The sequence below is a fragment of the Crotalus tigris genome, unplaced genomic scaffold, assembly GCF_016545835.1.
Source record: "Crotalus tigris isolate CLP2741 ecotype Arizona unplaced genomic scaffold, ASM1654583v1 scf7180000024285.889131, whole genome shotgun sequence".
NCBI lineage: Eukaryota > Metazoa > Chordata > Lepidosauria > Squamata > Viperidae > Crotalus > Crotalus tigris.
The window spans coordinates 358484-375147 of record NW_024100458.1 but is presented as its reverse complement, the minus strand read 5'-3'; the positions used below and the strand labels follow the sequence as shown (position 1 = coordinate 375147).

General features: G+C 46.8%; 1 protein-coding gene across 3 annotated transcripts in view; it reads right to left on the bottom strand.

Annotated features, from left to right (window-relative positions):
- BAHD1 (bromo adjacent homology domain containing 1) overlaps positions 1-16664 on the bottom strand; it is a 106193-nt gene that overhangs the window by 43239 nt on the left and 46290 nt on the right. For all 3 annotated transcript variants that reach the window (XM_039323833.1, XM_039323834.1, XM_039323832.1), the window contains exon 2: positions 8107-9753. In XM_039323833.1, the coding sequence (XP_039179767.1) occupies positions 8107-9736 (1630 nt within the window). In that variant the 5' untranslated portion in view covers positions 9737-9753. The remainder of the gene's footprint in view (positions 1-8106; positions 9754-16664) is intronic.

Sequence of the window (16664 nt, the reverse complement as noted above, 5' to 3'; positions counted from 1 at the left end):
ACAAGCAAACTTTATAAGGGAAGCTGGCTGAATCTGTTAACGAATCTGGCTTCCCTTATAAACTTATCAAGTGCGACTGTGATTCATTTCACTGGCAGAAAAGATTGTGAAATTGGATGTGACTCATTTAACAACTGCCTTATTTAACAATGCAAACTCTGGTCCCAACTGTGGTTGTAAATCGAGATTACCTGTATATTAAGCAATCTGACTCTGCAGAGCTGTGCATAGAAAGGGAACAACAATGTTCTTTCCACAGTACTTTAAAGTGACTGACAGCATGTAGTTTGTGCAGGCAGCTGAACCATGACATGAGATATGTAGAAATAGAAGACTTTTTTTAGTGGAGTTAAAGGAGTTGAATGAGTGTTGAAAAGAAAACTAAGCAGTCATGTTTAAACTGATCATGTCTAAGGCTGATGGGCAGCAAGTGTTTCTTCTAAGGAACTACACTGTGGGTGCTACTGTTGTAGAATGAGATATTTATATTTGGAGAACAATTTAGCTCAGGGAGAGAAAACATGTGAGCTATACATGGCCCACATATCTCAGAATCCCCGGCATTATATTGCAGAAATCTGGGGCAAGTCACCCAGAATCGATGGTGCAATTTTTGATAAGAAATACAAACACACACAAAATTGTGATAAGCCTACAGAGGCTTAAGTATATTTAAAAAATTAGACTCTCCCACCAACTAAAAAAAAAGAAAACCTGGAAGAAAAAGGGAATAGTTAATAGAAGGTTGCTTCTCTGGATTTAAATCCACTGATTTGTTTGTGTGTACCAGTCTTCCCACACATGGTGCTCTCCAGATTTGAGAAGGGGCGTTGTCTTACCTGAACGCCTTTTCTCAGCAGGATGATGTAGAGTCCAAATGGATGGGTTCTATGACGGCCTTCCTGCCTGGCAGACTGGGTAAAAACTTCGGCCACACCCCTTCCTTTGGGCGTGACCCCAGTTTTGACTTAGGCGAGAAACTTTGTTGGAATTAACCTTGCAGCTCTTTATTATATCTTTATTATATCCCTGCCTAGACCTATCCTCTGGGTGGGCTTGGACTCTACATCATCCTGCTGAGAAAAGGCGTTCAGGTAAGACAACGCCCCTTCTCCAGCAGGATGACTGTAGAGTCCAAATGGATGGGACATACCAAAGCCCTCATGTCCCCCTGGGAGGGAATGTCTAGGCTACCGAACTCTGAGCAGATACGACCTGTTGAAGAACTCTTCTGCCAAAAGCCGCGTCTGCTGCTGCTAGGGAGTCTAAACGGTAATGTCGAATGAAAACCGAAGGTGAGGACCAGGTTGCGGCCCTGCAAATCTCTTCCACCGGAGCTTGCGTTAGCCACGCCGCAGATGTGGCTGCGCTCCGAGTTGAGTGGGCAGTCACCTGAGTGGGTGCTGGCAAATCCTGTGAGACGTAGGCCTGCGCTATGCAGGCTCTGATCCACCTGCCTATGGTGGAAGAAGATACCTTCTTTCCCATAGTTGATGGTTGAAAGGACACAAATAATGCTTCAGTCTTTCGGAAAGCCGAGGTGCGTTTCACGTAGAAACACAGTGCTCTCCGTACGTCTAGCTTGTGCCATCTGTGTTCTAGCTTATGTTTGGGTCTTGGACAGAAATCAGGAAGCGTAAGTTCCTGAGATCTGTGAAAGGTGCTATTTACCTTCGGGATGAAGGTCGGGTCTGGTCTAAGAACGACCCTGTCTTTGAAAAAGGTACACAGATCCTTCCTTACTGACAGAGCTGCTAGTTCTGAAATTCTCCTTGCCGAAGTAATTGCCACAAGGAAAGCTACCTTCAGTGATAGGTGATGGAGTGAGCATGTTTCAAGAGGTTCGAAGGGTGCAGATGTCAAGGCTAGAAGGACCCTAGGCAGGTTCCAGGACGGGTACCTGTGTATGACTGGGGGCTTTGTGTTAGACGCCCCTTTTAAGAAGGCATTAATCGCTGGATGTTGTGCTAGGGAAGTTAAGTTGTCGCAGGAGAGTACGGTTGAGAGGGCCGAAATCTGTCTGCGGATGGTATTGACTGACAGGCCCCTATTAAGACCCTCCAATAGGTAGTCTAGGATATTGGGGATAGATACTGTGGTCGGGTCTAGGTGAAGCGAAGCGCACCACCTGCAGAATCCCTTCCATGTAGCGTCGTAAATCCTATTGGTGGACGCCCTTCGTGATGCCTGTATGATCGATATCACCCCTGCAGAATAAGATTGTTTAGTTAAGCTTTGCCGCTCAAATGCCAAGCGGCTAGTTGTAGCCACTGGGGATCTGGGTGTACAAGCTTGCCCTGACTGAGTTTTACCCTGTCCGGGGGAATCCTCCACGGAGGTGATATCGAAAGGTCCACGAGGTCGGCAAACCACGGGCGCCGTGGCCAGTGAGGGGCAATGCAGACCATTTCTGCGCCCTCCAGGATCATCTTGCGTATGGTTGCCGGTATTAGTGGCAGCGGTGGGAAGGCGTACAGGAGTTGCGCCGGCCACCGGCACCTGAGAGCATCCGTTCCCTCCGATCCCGGGGACGGGAATCTGGAGAAGAACCTGGGGAGTTGTGTATTCTTGTGGTTGGCAAATAGATCTAGGTGCGGTTGTCCGAACCTCCGGGAGATCTCCTCGAAGAGAGCCGGGTCCAGACGCCATTCCGACTGGTCCACCTTGGCTCTGCTCAGGGAGTCCGCCTGGGTGTTTGTTTCCCCTGAGATGTGTTCCGCTCTGATGGAACTCACATTGGCTTCTGCCCACCGAGCCAGAACCAATGCTTCTTTCATTAGTTCCACTGATCTCGTTCCTCCCTCCTTGTTTACATGTGCCTTGGCTGCTACATTGTCTGTAAGCACGAGGACGTGTCTCCTCGTTACTAGGTGTGAGAAATGACGGAGGGCCAGGTGTATGGCCCGGAGCTCTAGCCAGTTGATGCTGTGTGACAGGTCCTTTTGACCCCACTGGCCCTGTGCTATCTGGGTCCCCAGATGGGCTCCCCATCCGAACAGGCTCGCATCTGTCGTGAGCGTGACCCTGTTCGGTTCCCTGAATATGCTCCCCTTGAGTGTCATGGGGGATAGCCACCATTTTAGTGATTTCATCACCTGTGCTGGTACCAGCACACTCCTGTTGGAGGTGCTGAGGTTCCTCCTCTGGTAGGGTAGGAGGAACCACTGCAACTCCCTCGAGTGGAGCCTTGCCCATGGGATGATGCCCATGCAAGATATCATCTTTCCCAGGAGCTTCGAGAGTTGTAGCAAGGGCACTCTCCTGATCTTTTGAATTTGGTGGATTAGCTTGGATATGCTGATCAGTCGCTCCTGGGAAAGGAATACCCTGCACTGTGACGTGTCTATCACCGCGCCCAGGTGTTGCAGTCTCCTTGAGGGAATGAGGTGGCTCTTGTTTAGATTGACCGAAAATCCGTGCCCCTGTAGGGTTCGGATTGTGGTCTTGAGATCTGTCCTTGCTTGTTCCCGAGATCTGGACTGAATCAAGATGTCGTCCAGATAAAACTGGACGCGAACCGGAATCAACCTGAGATGGGCCGCTAGTACAGCTAAGATCTTTGTGAATACCCTTGGTGCTGACGACAGTCCGAAGGGTAATGCCCTGTATTGGTAATGTCGCCCCGCGTAGGTAAATCTGAGGAATTTCCGGTAGCTGGGGTGGATGGGGATGTGTAGGTACGCCTCTGTGAGATCTATTGAGGATAGTAGATCGTCTTCCCTGACGCTGGCTAGTATGGACTTTAAGGAGTGCATCTTGAACCTCCTGTACTTTATGAAATAGTTCAGGCCCTTCAGGTCCAAGATTGCTCTCCACCCTCCTGATGTCTTTGGGATGACGAAGAGGATAGAGTAAAATCCTCTTCCCTCCTCCTCCTTTGGTACCTTCTCTATGGCCTGAATTGGCAGGAGGTGGACTATAGCCGAAGTTATCAGCCTCGTCTTGTGTGCTCTTCTGGAGATGGGACATCTGATGAACCGGTTTGGTGGGGGAGAGCAGAAGTCTAAGGTCAGGCCATGTCTGATCGTTTCCAGGACCCAGGAGTCGGTCGTGGTCAGCTCCCAGACCCTGATGAAATTTCCTAACCGGCCCCCAATGGGAGTATCCTGTTTGGCGTCACTTGGTGCGTTTAAAGGATCTGCCTCCCGCTCCCCTATATGGGCGTCTGGACTGGAACTGGCCCCTGGCTCCCGGGCTCTGGCGATCCTGGGTTCGATCCTGTCTGGGGTAGAAGGATCGTGAGCCTCTGGGCCAGTCCCAGGATTGCCCTGATCGAAAGGGCTGCCTCCATTCCCAGGGGCTTCCTGGGCGGGAACCCTGTCTCCGGAAGTCCTGACTGCCTCTCCTGTCTAACTTCTTTGATGGGTGTACTAGGATTTTTTTCTTGTCTCTGCCTTCGCTGACATGTGGGTCCAGAATGGAACCAAATAGGTCTACTCCACTGTATTTGGACGTCGAAAGACGCCATTTGGACCTCAGGTCTGTCTTCCAATTTTTGAGCCATAGTAGCCTACGTGAGGCCACTGTGGCCGCAATGGATCTAGCCGCATACTTTGTTGCGTACAGTGAAGCGTCTGAGACAAATTGCGAGGCCGCGAGGAGCTTGGCCAATGTTTGGTGTATTCTGACCTGGTCTGGAGGCACCGTGCCTTGCAGTTCCCTCAGCCACATGATGCTGGCCCTCGCGAAGAAAGATGAGGAAGTGGCTGCTCTGGCCGCCCAGGCTGCAGCCATATGGGAACGCCGGAGTGAGTGTTCAAATTTCTTCTCCTCAGGCCTCAAGACCTCCGCCATGTCTCCTGGAATCGCGGAGGTAGAAAATAATGAGATTAATGGGTTATCGACAGTGGGAACCTCTAACATGTTAGAGAAGGAGGGAGATAGATTGAAAAGCTTTCTTTCCGCGCTGTTTGGTGCCGGTGGGCTTGCAAGTGAGGACCATTGTTCCTCCAGCGTGGTCATGAAGACCTCCGCACATGGGATGTACTTATCTTGTGGAACCTTTTTGGCAAACAGAGGATTGGCCTCCTTGCTTGTTGAGGGCTTCTCATCCTGTACTGATGTTAGGTTGACTGTGGAAACAGCCTTTACCAGGAGTGATTTTAGGAGCGCTGGGTTAAAGAGTCCAGAGCTCGTTGCCTGCTCAGGTGCCGTCTCCTCGTCCTCCGAGAGGGGCATGTCTGACATGTCGAGGTCCACTGAGTCACCCTCTCCCAGTTGAGAGGAAGTTTCAGAGGTGCTGGTAGGGGGTGGCCTAGCCCGACCCTTACGGGGTGTGTGAAAGGCCACTTGTCCCTTAGAAGCCATGAACTGGGAGAATGCATCCTGCATGAATGCATGGAATTGTGCCGACCAAATGCCCTCCTGCGCTTTGTCGTTAGAGTGAGGCGCTGGGGTGCGGTCGGGTGAAGAAGCTGGTGAGGAGGGGTTGGAGGAGTCTAACTGTTCAGTTTCCCCAGGAGGAGACCAAGTCTTAAGCACTTCCTCGGCAGTAGGGTCTGTGCTGGGTGCCACCGCTGGGACAGGGGAAACCGAATTTGTCCCATTGGCATTGGTTCTCTGTGCCCTGCTAATTTGTCTTTCTAAAGCCAAATGTCTCCTCAAAGCCTCTCGCTCAGCCGTTTTAGACTGTCCCTTCTGAGAAAGGTGTTTTGTTTTAGCTTTCTTCTTCCCCCCCACCTCAGATTCAGAAGATCTGCGTTTTTGTTGTTGCTGTGGGGGGGACAATTGAGGGACCTGTGTGACTGAATACGAGACATTGTCTGCCATTGTGCCAGACACCCCGAGTAGGTAGTGCCTGGAGTGGGGGACAGGATACGCAGATCAGATGCAGATGTTTGGGGCTGAGCCCTCCTCTGCCTATACAAACAATGGCCGGACAGACAGGAGTCTTTGGACAGAAGATCCTGCAAGGCAGTGACTAAAGGTCACTATAGGAACAGTCAGAGAAAAATACTCCTCCTCACCTCCTCACTTAGTCCAGAGAAAGTGCAGTTTATACCTCTCTCTCCCCCTGTCTGTGGCTGTGGCAGCAGACCACGATCAGAAAGGGTTCTCTTCCTTTTCCCTCTTCCTTCCTCCTGTCTCAGTTTCTTGCGATAATCCCGGATTTTAGCTTAAGGGCTGCCCCTTTGTCTGCAAGGGAATGGAGTCCGGATGGCCCCGCCCCCAAGGGAAAACGGCGGGAAGGTCCGTTCGCTCAAAATGGCGAATGGGGAAGAAACCACGCCTCCTAATGTTAGCCCGGGAATCCACGAGGTTCAAACAATGGCGGATCTTTGACTCTGAGGCTCTCGCGCCGCTCCGCTGGTCTATGCCGAGCGGCGCCGCGGTTTAGCCGCTTTCCGCGCGGCTCAGCTGTTTCGCGCTGAGCGGCGCCTCGTTCTATCGGCCCCAATCACGCTTTCCGCGCGGCTCAGCTGTTTGGCGCTGAGCGGCGCCTCGTTCTATCGCCCGAACCGCTCAGCTGTTTGGCGGCCCCGGAGAGCGGCGAGCAATCCGGTAGTGAAACCCCCGCCCCAACAGCTGCTCGGTGGGCCGGTTATCGGCGGGCGAGCGATCCGGTCCGGCTCCAAGCCTCCCGTTAGTCCCTGACGCCCCACTCACGAATCCGCCGATCCCGGCTGCCTCTCTCGAGTCCTATCCGCTGCCAGACAAATTTTCGTTCAACTGGAGGAAGAGGGGATTCCCTTTTTTTTTTTTTTTTTTTTTTTAGGTTAAGTTAGTTTGTTCTGAGAGCTGCTTCTCGCACTTCTACCAGGCTTCGAGACTGAGTCAAAACTGGGGTCACGCCCAAAGGAAGGGGTGTGGCCGAAGTTTTTACCCAGTCTGCCAGGCAGGAAGGCCGTCATAGAACCCATCCATTTGGACTCTACAGTCATCCTGCTGGAGAATTCCCAGGAAACATCTGCAATTAAAGGCTCCCTTGCTGAGAATGATAGAAAAGACTGAAAAATTCCACATTCTTTCTAGTATCCACATATTTTATCCTCCTACAGCAGCCTTCTCAATCTGTTTACCTTGCAGAATGTTAGGACTGTAATTCCCCAAATTGCTAGCCACTCTCACCCTAGCTGCAGAGTACCTGGTTGGGGAAAACAACAGTACACTACTCATCCAACAAGTATCTCTATCCATATCATATTACGTGTAACATGAATCAGTCGTGTCATGCTCACAGCTTCAATCAGAAACAGGGAAGAACAGAGACCTGAAGCAGCACTATTTCCTCTGTGTTATCCTACTTCTTGCATCCCTCTGCAACATCTGCCTCTTTTTTTTTATGCCTTTGATGCTTGCTTAAGGAAACCACATATAGGCCAAACACTAGGTTTGGATTACAACTTGAACAAGACATTCCATTAACTGAGCTGGTTTATATTTTGGACTACTCAAGTTACAACTGAATTATCCAAACATGAAGTGGAATCTCTATATTAGCAGCTGGCAAGTTTTGCCAGCATTTTAGTTGATGGGGTAAATATAAGGATCAAATGGAGACATGTTTGTAAGATATGTCCCATGTGCAAAACTTGATGCAACACAGAAGAGGACTGACCCTAAGATCTCTGAAAGGAGCGACTGGGCTGCTACAAGCAATAGCAATAGCACTTAGACTTATATACCGCTTTATAGCACTCTCTGAGCAGTTTACAAAATGTCAGCATGTTGCCCCCAACAATCGGGTCCTCATTTTATCAACTTCAGAAGGATGGAAGGCTGAGTCAACCCTGAGCCGGTGAGATTTGAACTACCGAACTTCTGGCAATTGGCAATCAGCAGAATTAGCCTGCAATACTGCATTCTAACCATTGCGCCATCACAGTTCAAGAAAATGCAACTGACATCTCCTTTTAGCATGAGATTTCATGGGGGAGCTCTTTTGATTCCAACCTCTAGCTTTGCCTGTGAATAAAAATGCCTAACCCACATGGACTTCCTACTTCAGGTGCAGAGATTCTGAAGGACAGCACAGTATCCCAGCGTCCAATCATCCAGGCAATGCAAGTATATCATCTATTGGCAACAAGGAAATAATTTTGTTCAAAGACTTAACTGCCCATAAATATTAACATTTTTAGCAAAAGGAAATGTTTACAGACTTACCTGCTGCAAAAGGCATCTTATACGGGTAGCCATTCCGCCCTGTATACACACTACCAACTCTGCTTTCTGGTACATGCATAACTCCACAAAGGCTGAAGCTGTTAATTGCTGGTCCCTCTCCACAACAATATGGAGAGCTACACCAATGAAAGGGCTGAAACGAAGGGTCAGACGGTAAGGAACCAGGAGATACCAAAAGTCCCTCACAACCCGTTGCTTGTGACAACTCATCCTTCGGGTATATCGAGCAATGAGTGTAGCTATTATATCCACTTTGGCCATAATAAACATAAAATCCATTCAATGGCGTCAAGTCAGATGATTCAAAGAGACAGCCACAATCTGGATGATTGCCTGGAACAGGCAAAGGATGCAACTGAGGTACTGGGAAGGAAGGCTGATGAAATTCCTGCTTGGGGGTAGGAGATTTCTCTCCAGGTCTTCCATATTCAGGCTTCATGGAAGCTTGCCCACCCATTAGCAAAGGCAGTCTGTGGAAGAAACCCTCTGTGCCTTCAGAAGAGTTAGGTGTTGGTGTGTAACTGATGGATTCCGTTTTCCCATAGATTCTAGGAGAATCCTGATGAACTGCTTTTCTAAATGCACCCTCAGAGACACCTTGCCAGTTACGCTGACCCTCTATTTTGACAGAGGATACTTCCTTTTTGGATTTAACACAATTTTTTCCATTGGCTTTGGCCCACTTGAGTTTTGACTTGGAACTGTGTCCTTCCATCTTGCTTTCTCCAGTTGATTTACTTCTGGGTTTTAATGGTTGGTCTTTCTCATGAGTCAGTTTCAGAAAAGCTGCAGCATTGAGACTGGCCAATCTCTTTGGGGCAGGATGGTAGGAAATTCCTTTGTCCTCCCGGCTTTTCCCTTCAAAGCCACCGCCCAGGGACTGATTGTAAGGAGCACACTTCTGACTTGATTTAGTTTGGTTCTTTCCCTTCACTGTTTTAGTGCCTCGTTTTTCTGTTAAGGGCCATGAGCCCTGAGCTTTGCAACATATGCTATTAGTGCAACAAATCCCACTAATCTGGGGGGAATCTTTTCGAAAACGCCTGCCAGATAATAAGTTGTCATCCCGTTCGAAGAGCAGGTTATTCACTGCCTCAGCATTCAAGGAAGCTAGTCTCCGTTTTCTGGGCTCCGAGAGGCAGACATTATGCTCTTCCTCCTCAGTCCCAAGGCATGATAGCTGGCATTTGCCTGTAGAAGAGTCTTGTTTCCCTGCTCCTGCTACCTGAACTTGTTCTGGAAGGCAGGAAGGTCTGAAGTCATCTACGCAACTGGCAAGACCTCTTTTCATCACCCTTGGAGTCTCCTCTGACAGTGATCCAGCTACATCTTCTAGCCTTGTGAGTAGCACGGAGCAGGTTTTTTTGTCCACAGAGGAGCTGAGGCGTTTCCTTAAGGGATATGTCTTTCGGAATTCTTGCAAATTCCTGCTTTTAGTCGCATTGGCAAGTCTAGTCTGGATTTTCTGCCCTTCAGTACCATTTCCTTGCTTGCTGCCCTCCACCTCAGTCCTATCCATTCTCTCACCGTCAATCGGTGACAAAGCTTGGCCAGCAGAACCAGCTGAGTATTTCAGAAGCAAGAGCTGTTTCTTCCGGGCATGCGTCATAGGATCAATGTCCACCCCTGAGAACATAAAGGAAAATGCCTTAATATCAACCATAGATAAATGCTTCCTCACACAATGCACCAAATGATATTTACAACATATGTGCTCTATACAAAATATGGATCTTTGGGGGCAAGGGATTAAGATTTAGGATTTTCAGCTATCCTAAAAACATGTCTTCATTTCAAACCAGAACTTGACAGTTATATTTCGCTAAAGACCAAACACCTACAGTAAACCTTCATTCCTTACTTAGAAGCAAGCTACTCGACACTAGTAACTACTCTACACTAATTCCAACAAATACTGATTTATCTCACCATCTCCTATAGGGATGATTCCAATCAGGATTGTTCAGTTCCAGGATTTCTCTCGCATAACCAGGAAACCCCATTTTTGTGGGAAAAGAACAGGACGCACCCCACCATTTTGAACCCAGCATAAGACTAACCCCAAAGCTTTCCTTCTTTATTCAGAAGCATGCTATTCTTTTGTTAAATTTCAATCAATATCGATCCATCTATCATCTGTAGGGATGGAAATCCAGTTGTAGAATTTCTCTCACATAACTAGGGAAGCCCATTTTTTAAAAGGAGAAGTATCTACTTTAGCATTTTTATCTGGTATTGGAAAAGCGATATCTTTGAATATTCGTGTTTTAAATAAAATCCTGTTTAAAAGCTCTAAAATGTGTTTGCAATATATCTGATCTTCATCTGCGTAGAATGCATTCAAAAGAAAGAGAGAACTCATTACCATGACTGGATAAAATATGACAAGTGTCTCTGAGATTCCTGTATACAGAAGAACACATCCCGGCCAGGGTGAAAAACTGATCTGCAGAGGATGGTCACTCTTAGCCAACAGAGAATGGCCATACAGAGTTATGAGGGCAGGCTTAGAAACCAGGATGAACAACCCTCAGACATGCTGATTTTCCTTCACACTGCTTTTGGATCACATATTAGTAATACACATATGTGGGACCAGCATATAATATTTTTAAGAACATATTAGCAAGAAAAAGAAAACATCCTCCCACACGCAGATGGAACTGATTGGTCAGGTTATCAGAAATTCATTAGGCAATTACAATTTTACAGCTTTAGGTGTAAGAGTTACAATTTATTCTAGCTGCATTTACTTTTCCCTACATACTATATAATCATTTGGTTTTAGTTAATATGGATATATCCAGAATAGTATATTTTGGTATCTAAACGCATATTTTTTTTCAAAAAGGTAAAGCAGCTATCCCCTTCTTCTCTATCATCCAGATAGCATTAATTTTAAATTTCTGCTTACCTACATCTGATTCCCTCAATCCCAAATCCAAAATACCACTCAGATATTGTTATGGCTCTGCTTCTACAAACTAAAAAATGCTGCTCATTCATAAAAAAAAAACCATCCTTCTAGATATTTTGAAGATCCACTGCAGTTTTCTATCTATGTTTAAGAATTGTTATTATTTCAGTGTTGGAATTACTATTATTTCAGGACAATGTAATGTGACTACATTTCCAAATTAATTTGGTTTCAACTTTTTTCTAGTCTATTTCATACCCAGCCCAGAAAATTTCACATTTGTTGCCGCCCCATCTCTGATTTTTCACAGCGCAAATAAACTTGTGGGAGAAGAGAAAGGCTTTGTTTTGTAGACACAACATAGCTATGCAATAACGTATTATTGAAAAATGATAAATGAGGGGACCCTCCATTTCAATTCCATCTAGACCTGCTAAAAATAAATATTGATGCTCTGCTTATTTTCTTGTTTCTATTTTTTTCTCCACTTTTGCAGTTATAAAGTATCAGTAAGGCAGTAAAAATGCATGGCTCCTGAGCAGTGGATCATGCCCATTTGGGCCGTTTGCAAAATTCTGTGAATTAGGCAGCGAGAAAATAATACAAGCTTCATCCAGGAACATTCCAGAATATACCAGTACAGTATCTTTGCCAGATTGGAGGAGCACATATAGATAGATCTGCCTATTTTTAAATGTTAAAATATATGGAAAGGTCTTAGTCCTTACTCCCACCATTTATAACAGGGAAAAAAAATGCAGGAACTACAAGTCCTTTTTTCTCCTTGGATGAGCAGCTAACCCTGCTTTCACTTTTTTCCAGAAACAGAAATGAAGAGGTCTCAAACTGCATCTGAAGTGCAGTTGGTCTTCAGTCAGCAATGGAAACATCCACATTTATCAACTGAAAGATAGAATGGACCCCTCTACTGCATCAAGGAAAATGTCCAAATTTTTATTTTTCCTTTCACAGGAAGCATGTAGAGCAGGGCTCCCCAACCTTGGCGTCTTAAAGTTGCCAAAGTTGGGGAGCCCTGATGTAGGGGCCACCAAGTGTCAGCATTTATTATCCCAAAAGTTTTTAAGCCCTGTAAAAAAAAAAGCCTCCGCGTAGGAGGAAACAATCCAAACTGTGGCCAAGAGAATCAATAGTATATTTAGCCTGCCCTGAGGGAGTAAACCACAACCAAGAAATGTTATCTGTTCCTTCCCTTCCTCAGGAGTACTAGAAAAAGCTCTAAGACTAGCCAAGCAACAGGATCACTACCTATATTTACCTGTGAAAGGACTGGGCTGCCCCTCCCCCCCCAAGCCTCTGTCAATGATATGATAATGATTTTCAGGAGGACCAACAGGTTGTATAAAGAACAAAGACAATTACTTTTGTTAATTTTATTTGGCTAATGTTAACACATCACCTATTTTTAGTGCCTTTCAATTCAGACTTTTGAATCTAACTGCAATAAATGAAGCTGTTGAGGGAATTAGAATATTTATGCAGTGTATAGGTTAGCAACCTTTACGATGGATCCCCAAAAGCTACTTATAATCTGAATCCAGGGTTCTAACACCTGTACATTCTCTCTCTCTCTCTCTCTCTCACACACACACACACACACACACACACACGCACACACACACACACACACGCGAAGAAGACAGTCATTTTGGGCAATCGGTCAACTGGTATGTCCTGTTGCAGTGTTCTCATGGTCCAATGGCTATGATTTACAGCAGTTTTGCTGCTTTCTGCTCTTTTTGTCCAGTTTCTGACAAAGATATCCATAGGAATACATTGATTCTCTTAATGTCCATGGCATTCACTTAATGGCCACTACAAAAAAGTCATACAATTGGATCCAGTCATGTGGGTGCCTCGACATACAACCATCATGACTTATGATGTAAATTCTATGCTTCATTACGGTCAGAAGTTGAGGACTACCTATATTTGACAAAGCAAGTACAGCCACTCTCTCATTTACATTCTTCTACCAAATCAATGGGTTCTGTCCTCAGTACGTCAGTGAAAATTAATTACCTACATAGATTTTAATAATATACATGATTGATTTATTCTACTACAAACTAAAGAATCCAAAAAAGTCTCCCTCACTCATGTACTATCCAAATGTTTTAGACTGCACCTATCAAGGTTCTACTTTCATAAACTATCTGTCTAGTTCTGAATCAGGCAATTCTGGTACACAACTGTGTGCAAGTACTAAAAATGAAACAGCATGGCTGACTAATTCCTTGAAAACCCAAGTAGGGATGGCCAACTTTTTTGGTGTCTGAGGTAGCCTTGGCTGATGAATAGCATATACATAGGCAGGGCTAAAACAAAGATTGAAATTTAAATAATCAGACACATTAAATACAGCTACTCCCAATTTGGTTTTTGGAGAAGCTCTATGTATTGCATCCAAGATTCTGGGAGCTGCATATAGTTCTGAACTTCAGACTGAGTGCCTTCATTTTACAAAGGATCAATGTTCATTTTGGGGACCTCAAGTCACAGCAGGATTCAAGAGCAACCAATGCAGCACAATTACCTTACTGCAGAGGTCTTCAAACTTGGCCCTTTTATGACTTGTGGACTTCAACTCCCAGAATTCCTCAGCCAGGCACGCTGGCTGAGGAATTCTGGGAGTTGAAGTCCACAAGTCATAAAAGGGCCAAATTTGAAGACCCCTGCCTTACTGAAATATATCAGCAACAGGTCTGAAGTTTCATTTTCATTCTTAGTCTAGAGCAGTGGTTCTCAACCTTTTTAATGCTGCAACCCCCAACCGGTTGTAAGTCGAGGACTACTCAACCGGTCGTAAGTCGAGGACTACTCAACTGGTGCAGCACCGTTTGCAGAATGGGACTTTTGGCGGGCTCAGCAGGGCAGAGACAGCCTGGACAATTCCTATTGGCTTTTGAAAGCCAATAGAATTAGACTCTATTCAAGAGAGTCTATTCCAGGGGTAGGCAACCCAAAACACTCAAAGAGCCACTTGGACCCGTTTCCCACCAAAAACAAAACACTGGGAGCCGCAAAACCCTTTTGATATCTAAAATGAAGATAACACTGCATATATCCTTTTTTACCTTTATTATAGGTGTGTATGTGTGTGTGTGTGTGTGTGTGTGTGTGTGTGTGTGTGTGTATATATATATATAATATATATATATATATAGAAAACCCGAACAACCAAAGACCCGAACAACCAAAGACCTACATATATATGTGTGTGTGTGTGTGATACACACACACACACACACACACACAACACACACACACACACACATATACACATTAAAAATAAAAGTAAAAATATGACTCTTGGGAATATCCATACTATTAAAACAATGATCACCAAGAGAATGCTTTAAGAGAATAAAATTACATACACACACAGGTAAAAAAAGGATATATGCAGTGTTATCTTCATTTTAGATGTCAAAAGGGTCTCTCTCTCCCTCCCTCTCTATCTTCCCTTGGTCTGCCACTCCTCTTCCCCCACTCTCTCTCTCTCTCCCTCTCTCTCTCTCTTTCTCTCTCTCTCTCTTTCTCCCCCTCCCCTCCTATCTGCTGCTCACCTGGCAAGCTTCAGGCTGTTGTCCAACAAGCTCAGGGGTATGCAACCTCGTCTCTTTTATGACTCATGGACTTCAACTCCCAGAATTCCTGAGTCAGCCTAGCTGGGCTAGCTAGCTCTCTCCTTCCCTTCCTGCTTCCTGCTTCCTTCAGAGACGCAGCAAAGGGAGGAGCTCCGCCCAGAAAGCTTTTCAGCTCCTCCGAGAACACTGTGAGTGCACTCTCTTTTACACACACACACACAAAACACACACACACACACACACAGAGAGAGAGAGAGAGAGAGAGAGAGAGAAGCAGGGAAGTGCAATTGCCTCTCTCTGTCTCTGTCTCTCTCTGCAAAGGCAGAGGAGGCTGGGAGCCACAGGGGAAGGCTCAAAGAGCCGCATGCGGCTCCGGAGCCGCAGGTTGCCGACCTGTGGTCTATTCTATTGGCTTTCAAAAGCCAATAGAAGGGGCGTTGGTCTTACCTGAACGCCTTTTCTCAGTACGGAGATGGATAATCCACGGATGGGTTTTCTCTGTCTGCCTGCTCTTGAGACCAAGTAGCCAAAGCTTGACACGCCCCCACTTCCTGTGGAGTCCATTCTTAACGAGGGCAAATTGGCTGATGATTGGCTCTCAGCTCCCTACTAGCAGCCTGCTGGCCTTGGGGTGGGTGTGGATTATCCATCTCCGTACTGAGAAAAGGCGTTCAGGTAAGACCAACGCCCCTTCTCCAATACAGGAGATGGATAATCCACGGATGGGATGTACCAAAGCCTCACTGTCCCAAGGGGTGGGAAACAGATAAGGCCGGTAGATTGATCTCTGAGACAACTTGCTGGAGGACCCTCCTACCAAAGGAAGCGTCCGCCGATGCAAAGCGGTCTATCTTGTAGTGTCGTATAAACGGGGAAGGCGAGGACCATGTCGCGGCCCTGCAAACTTCCTCGATTGACGCCTGGGTAGCCCATGCCGCCGAAGTTGCAGCGCTTCGGGTGGAATGGGCTGTGAGATGACTTGGGGGCGGCAGGGATGATACATTGTAAGCTTCTGCGATACAGCTTCGGATCCACCTTCCAATGGTGCCCGCGGAAACTTTCCGCCCCAAGGTGCCCGCTTGGAAGGACACAAATAGGGCCTCCGATTTGCGGAAGGGTTCTGTACGCTTTATATAACGCCGCAAGGCTCTGCGGACGTCCAATGTATGCCACTGCCGCTCCCGGTCATGTGTTGGATTTGGACAGAAGTTTGGGAGAATTACTTCCTGTGTCCTGTGAAAGAGTGAATTCACCTTCGGTATGAAGGCAGGATCTAACCTAAGGACCACCCTGTCCTTGTGGAAAATGCATAGGTCGTTTCTGACTGACAGTGCGGCCAGTTCCGAAATTCGTCTGGCCGATGTGATGGCAATCAGGAACGCCACCTTTAGCGACAGGTGTCGCAAGGAAACGGTCGCCAATGGTTCAAATGGTGACCGAGTGAGTGCGTGAAGGACTCGCGGTAGTTCCCAGGACGGGTACCTGTGAATTACTGGAGGTCTGGTGTTATAGGCGCCCTTGATAAAGGCGCGGATCCTGGGGTGGTGAGCTAAGGGAACCGAATCCGTGCAGGTGAGGAGGGTGGACAAGGCCGCCACTTGCCTGCGGATGGTCGCGGGGGCGAGGCCTCTGTCTAGTCCCTCCAAGAGGTAATCTACTATCTGAGGGATGTAGAGTTTGTGTAAGTCAAACTGCCGTTCCCTGCACCAAAGGCAAAAATTTTTCCAAGTGGAGTCATAAATGCGGTTTGTTGCCGGACGGCGTGAAGCTTGAATTATGGTAATGGCCCCGGGAGAGAATAGTTCCTGTGCCATTATCTGGCGCTCAAGTGCCAGGCGGTCAGTTGTAACCATTGGGGTTCCGGGTGACTGATGGTTCCCTGGTGTAGGGACACTTGATGAGGGGAAATGTTCCATGGGGGCGACTGAGACAGGTTTATCAGGTCGGCGAACCACGGTCTCTGTGGCCAATATGGTGCTACTAGGATCACTTCTGCCCGCTCCTGAATCAGC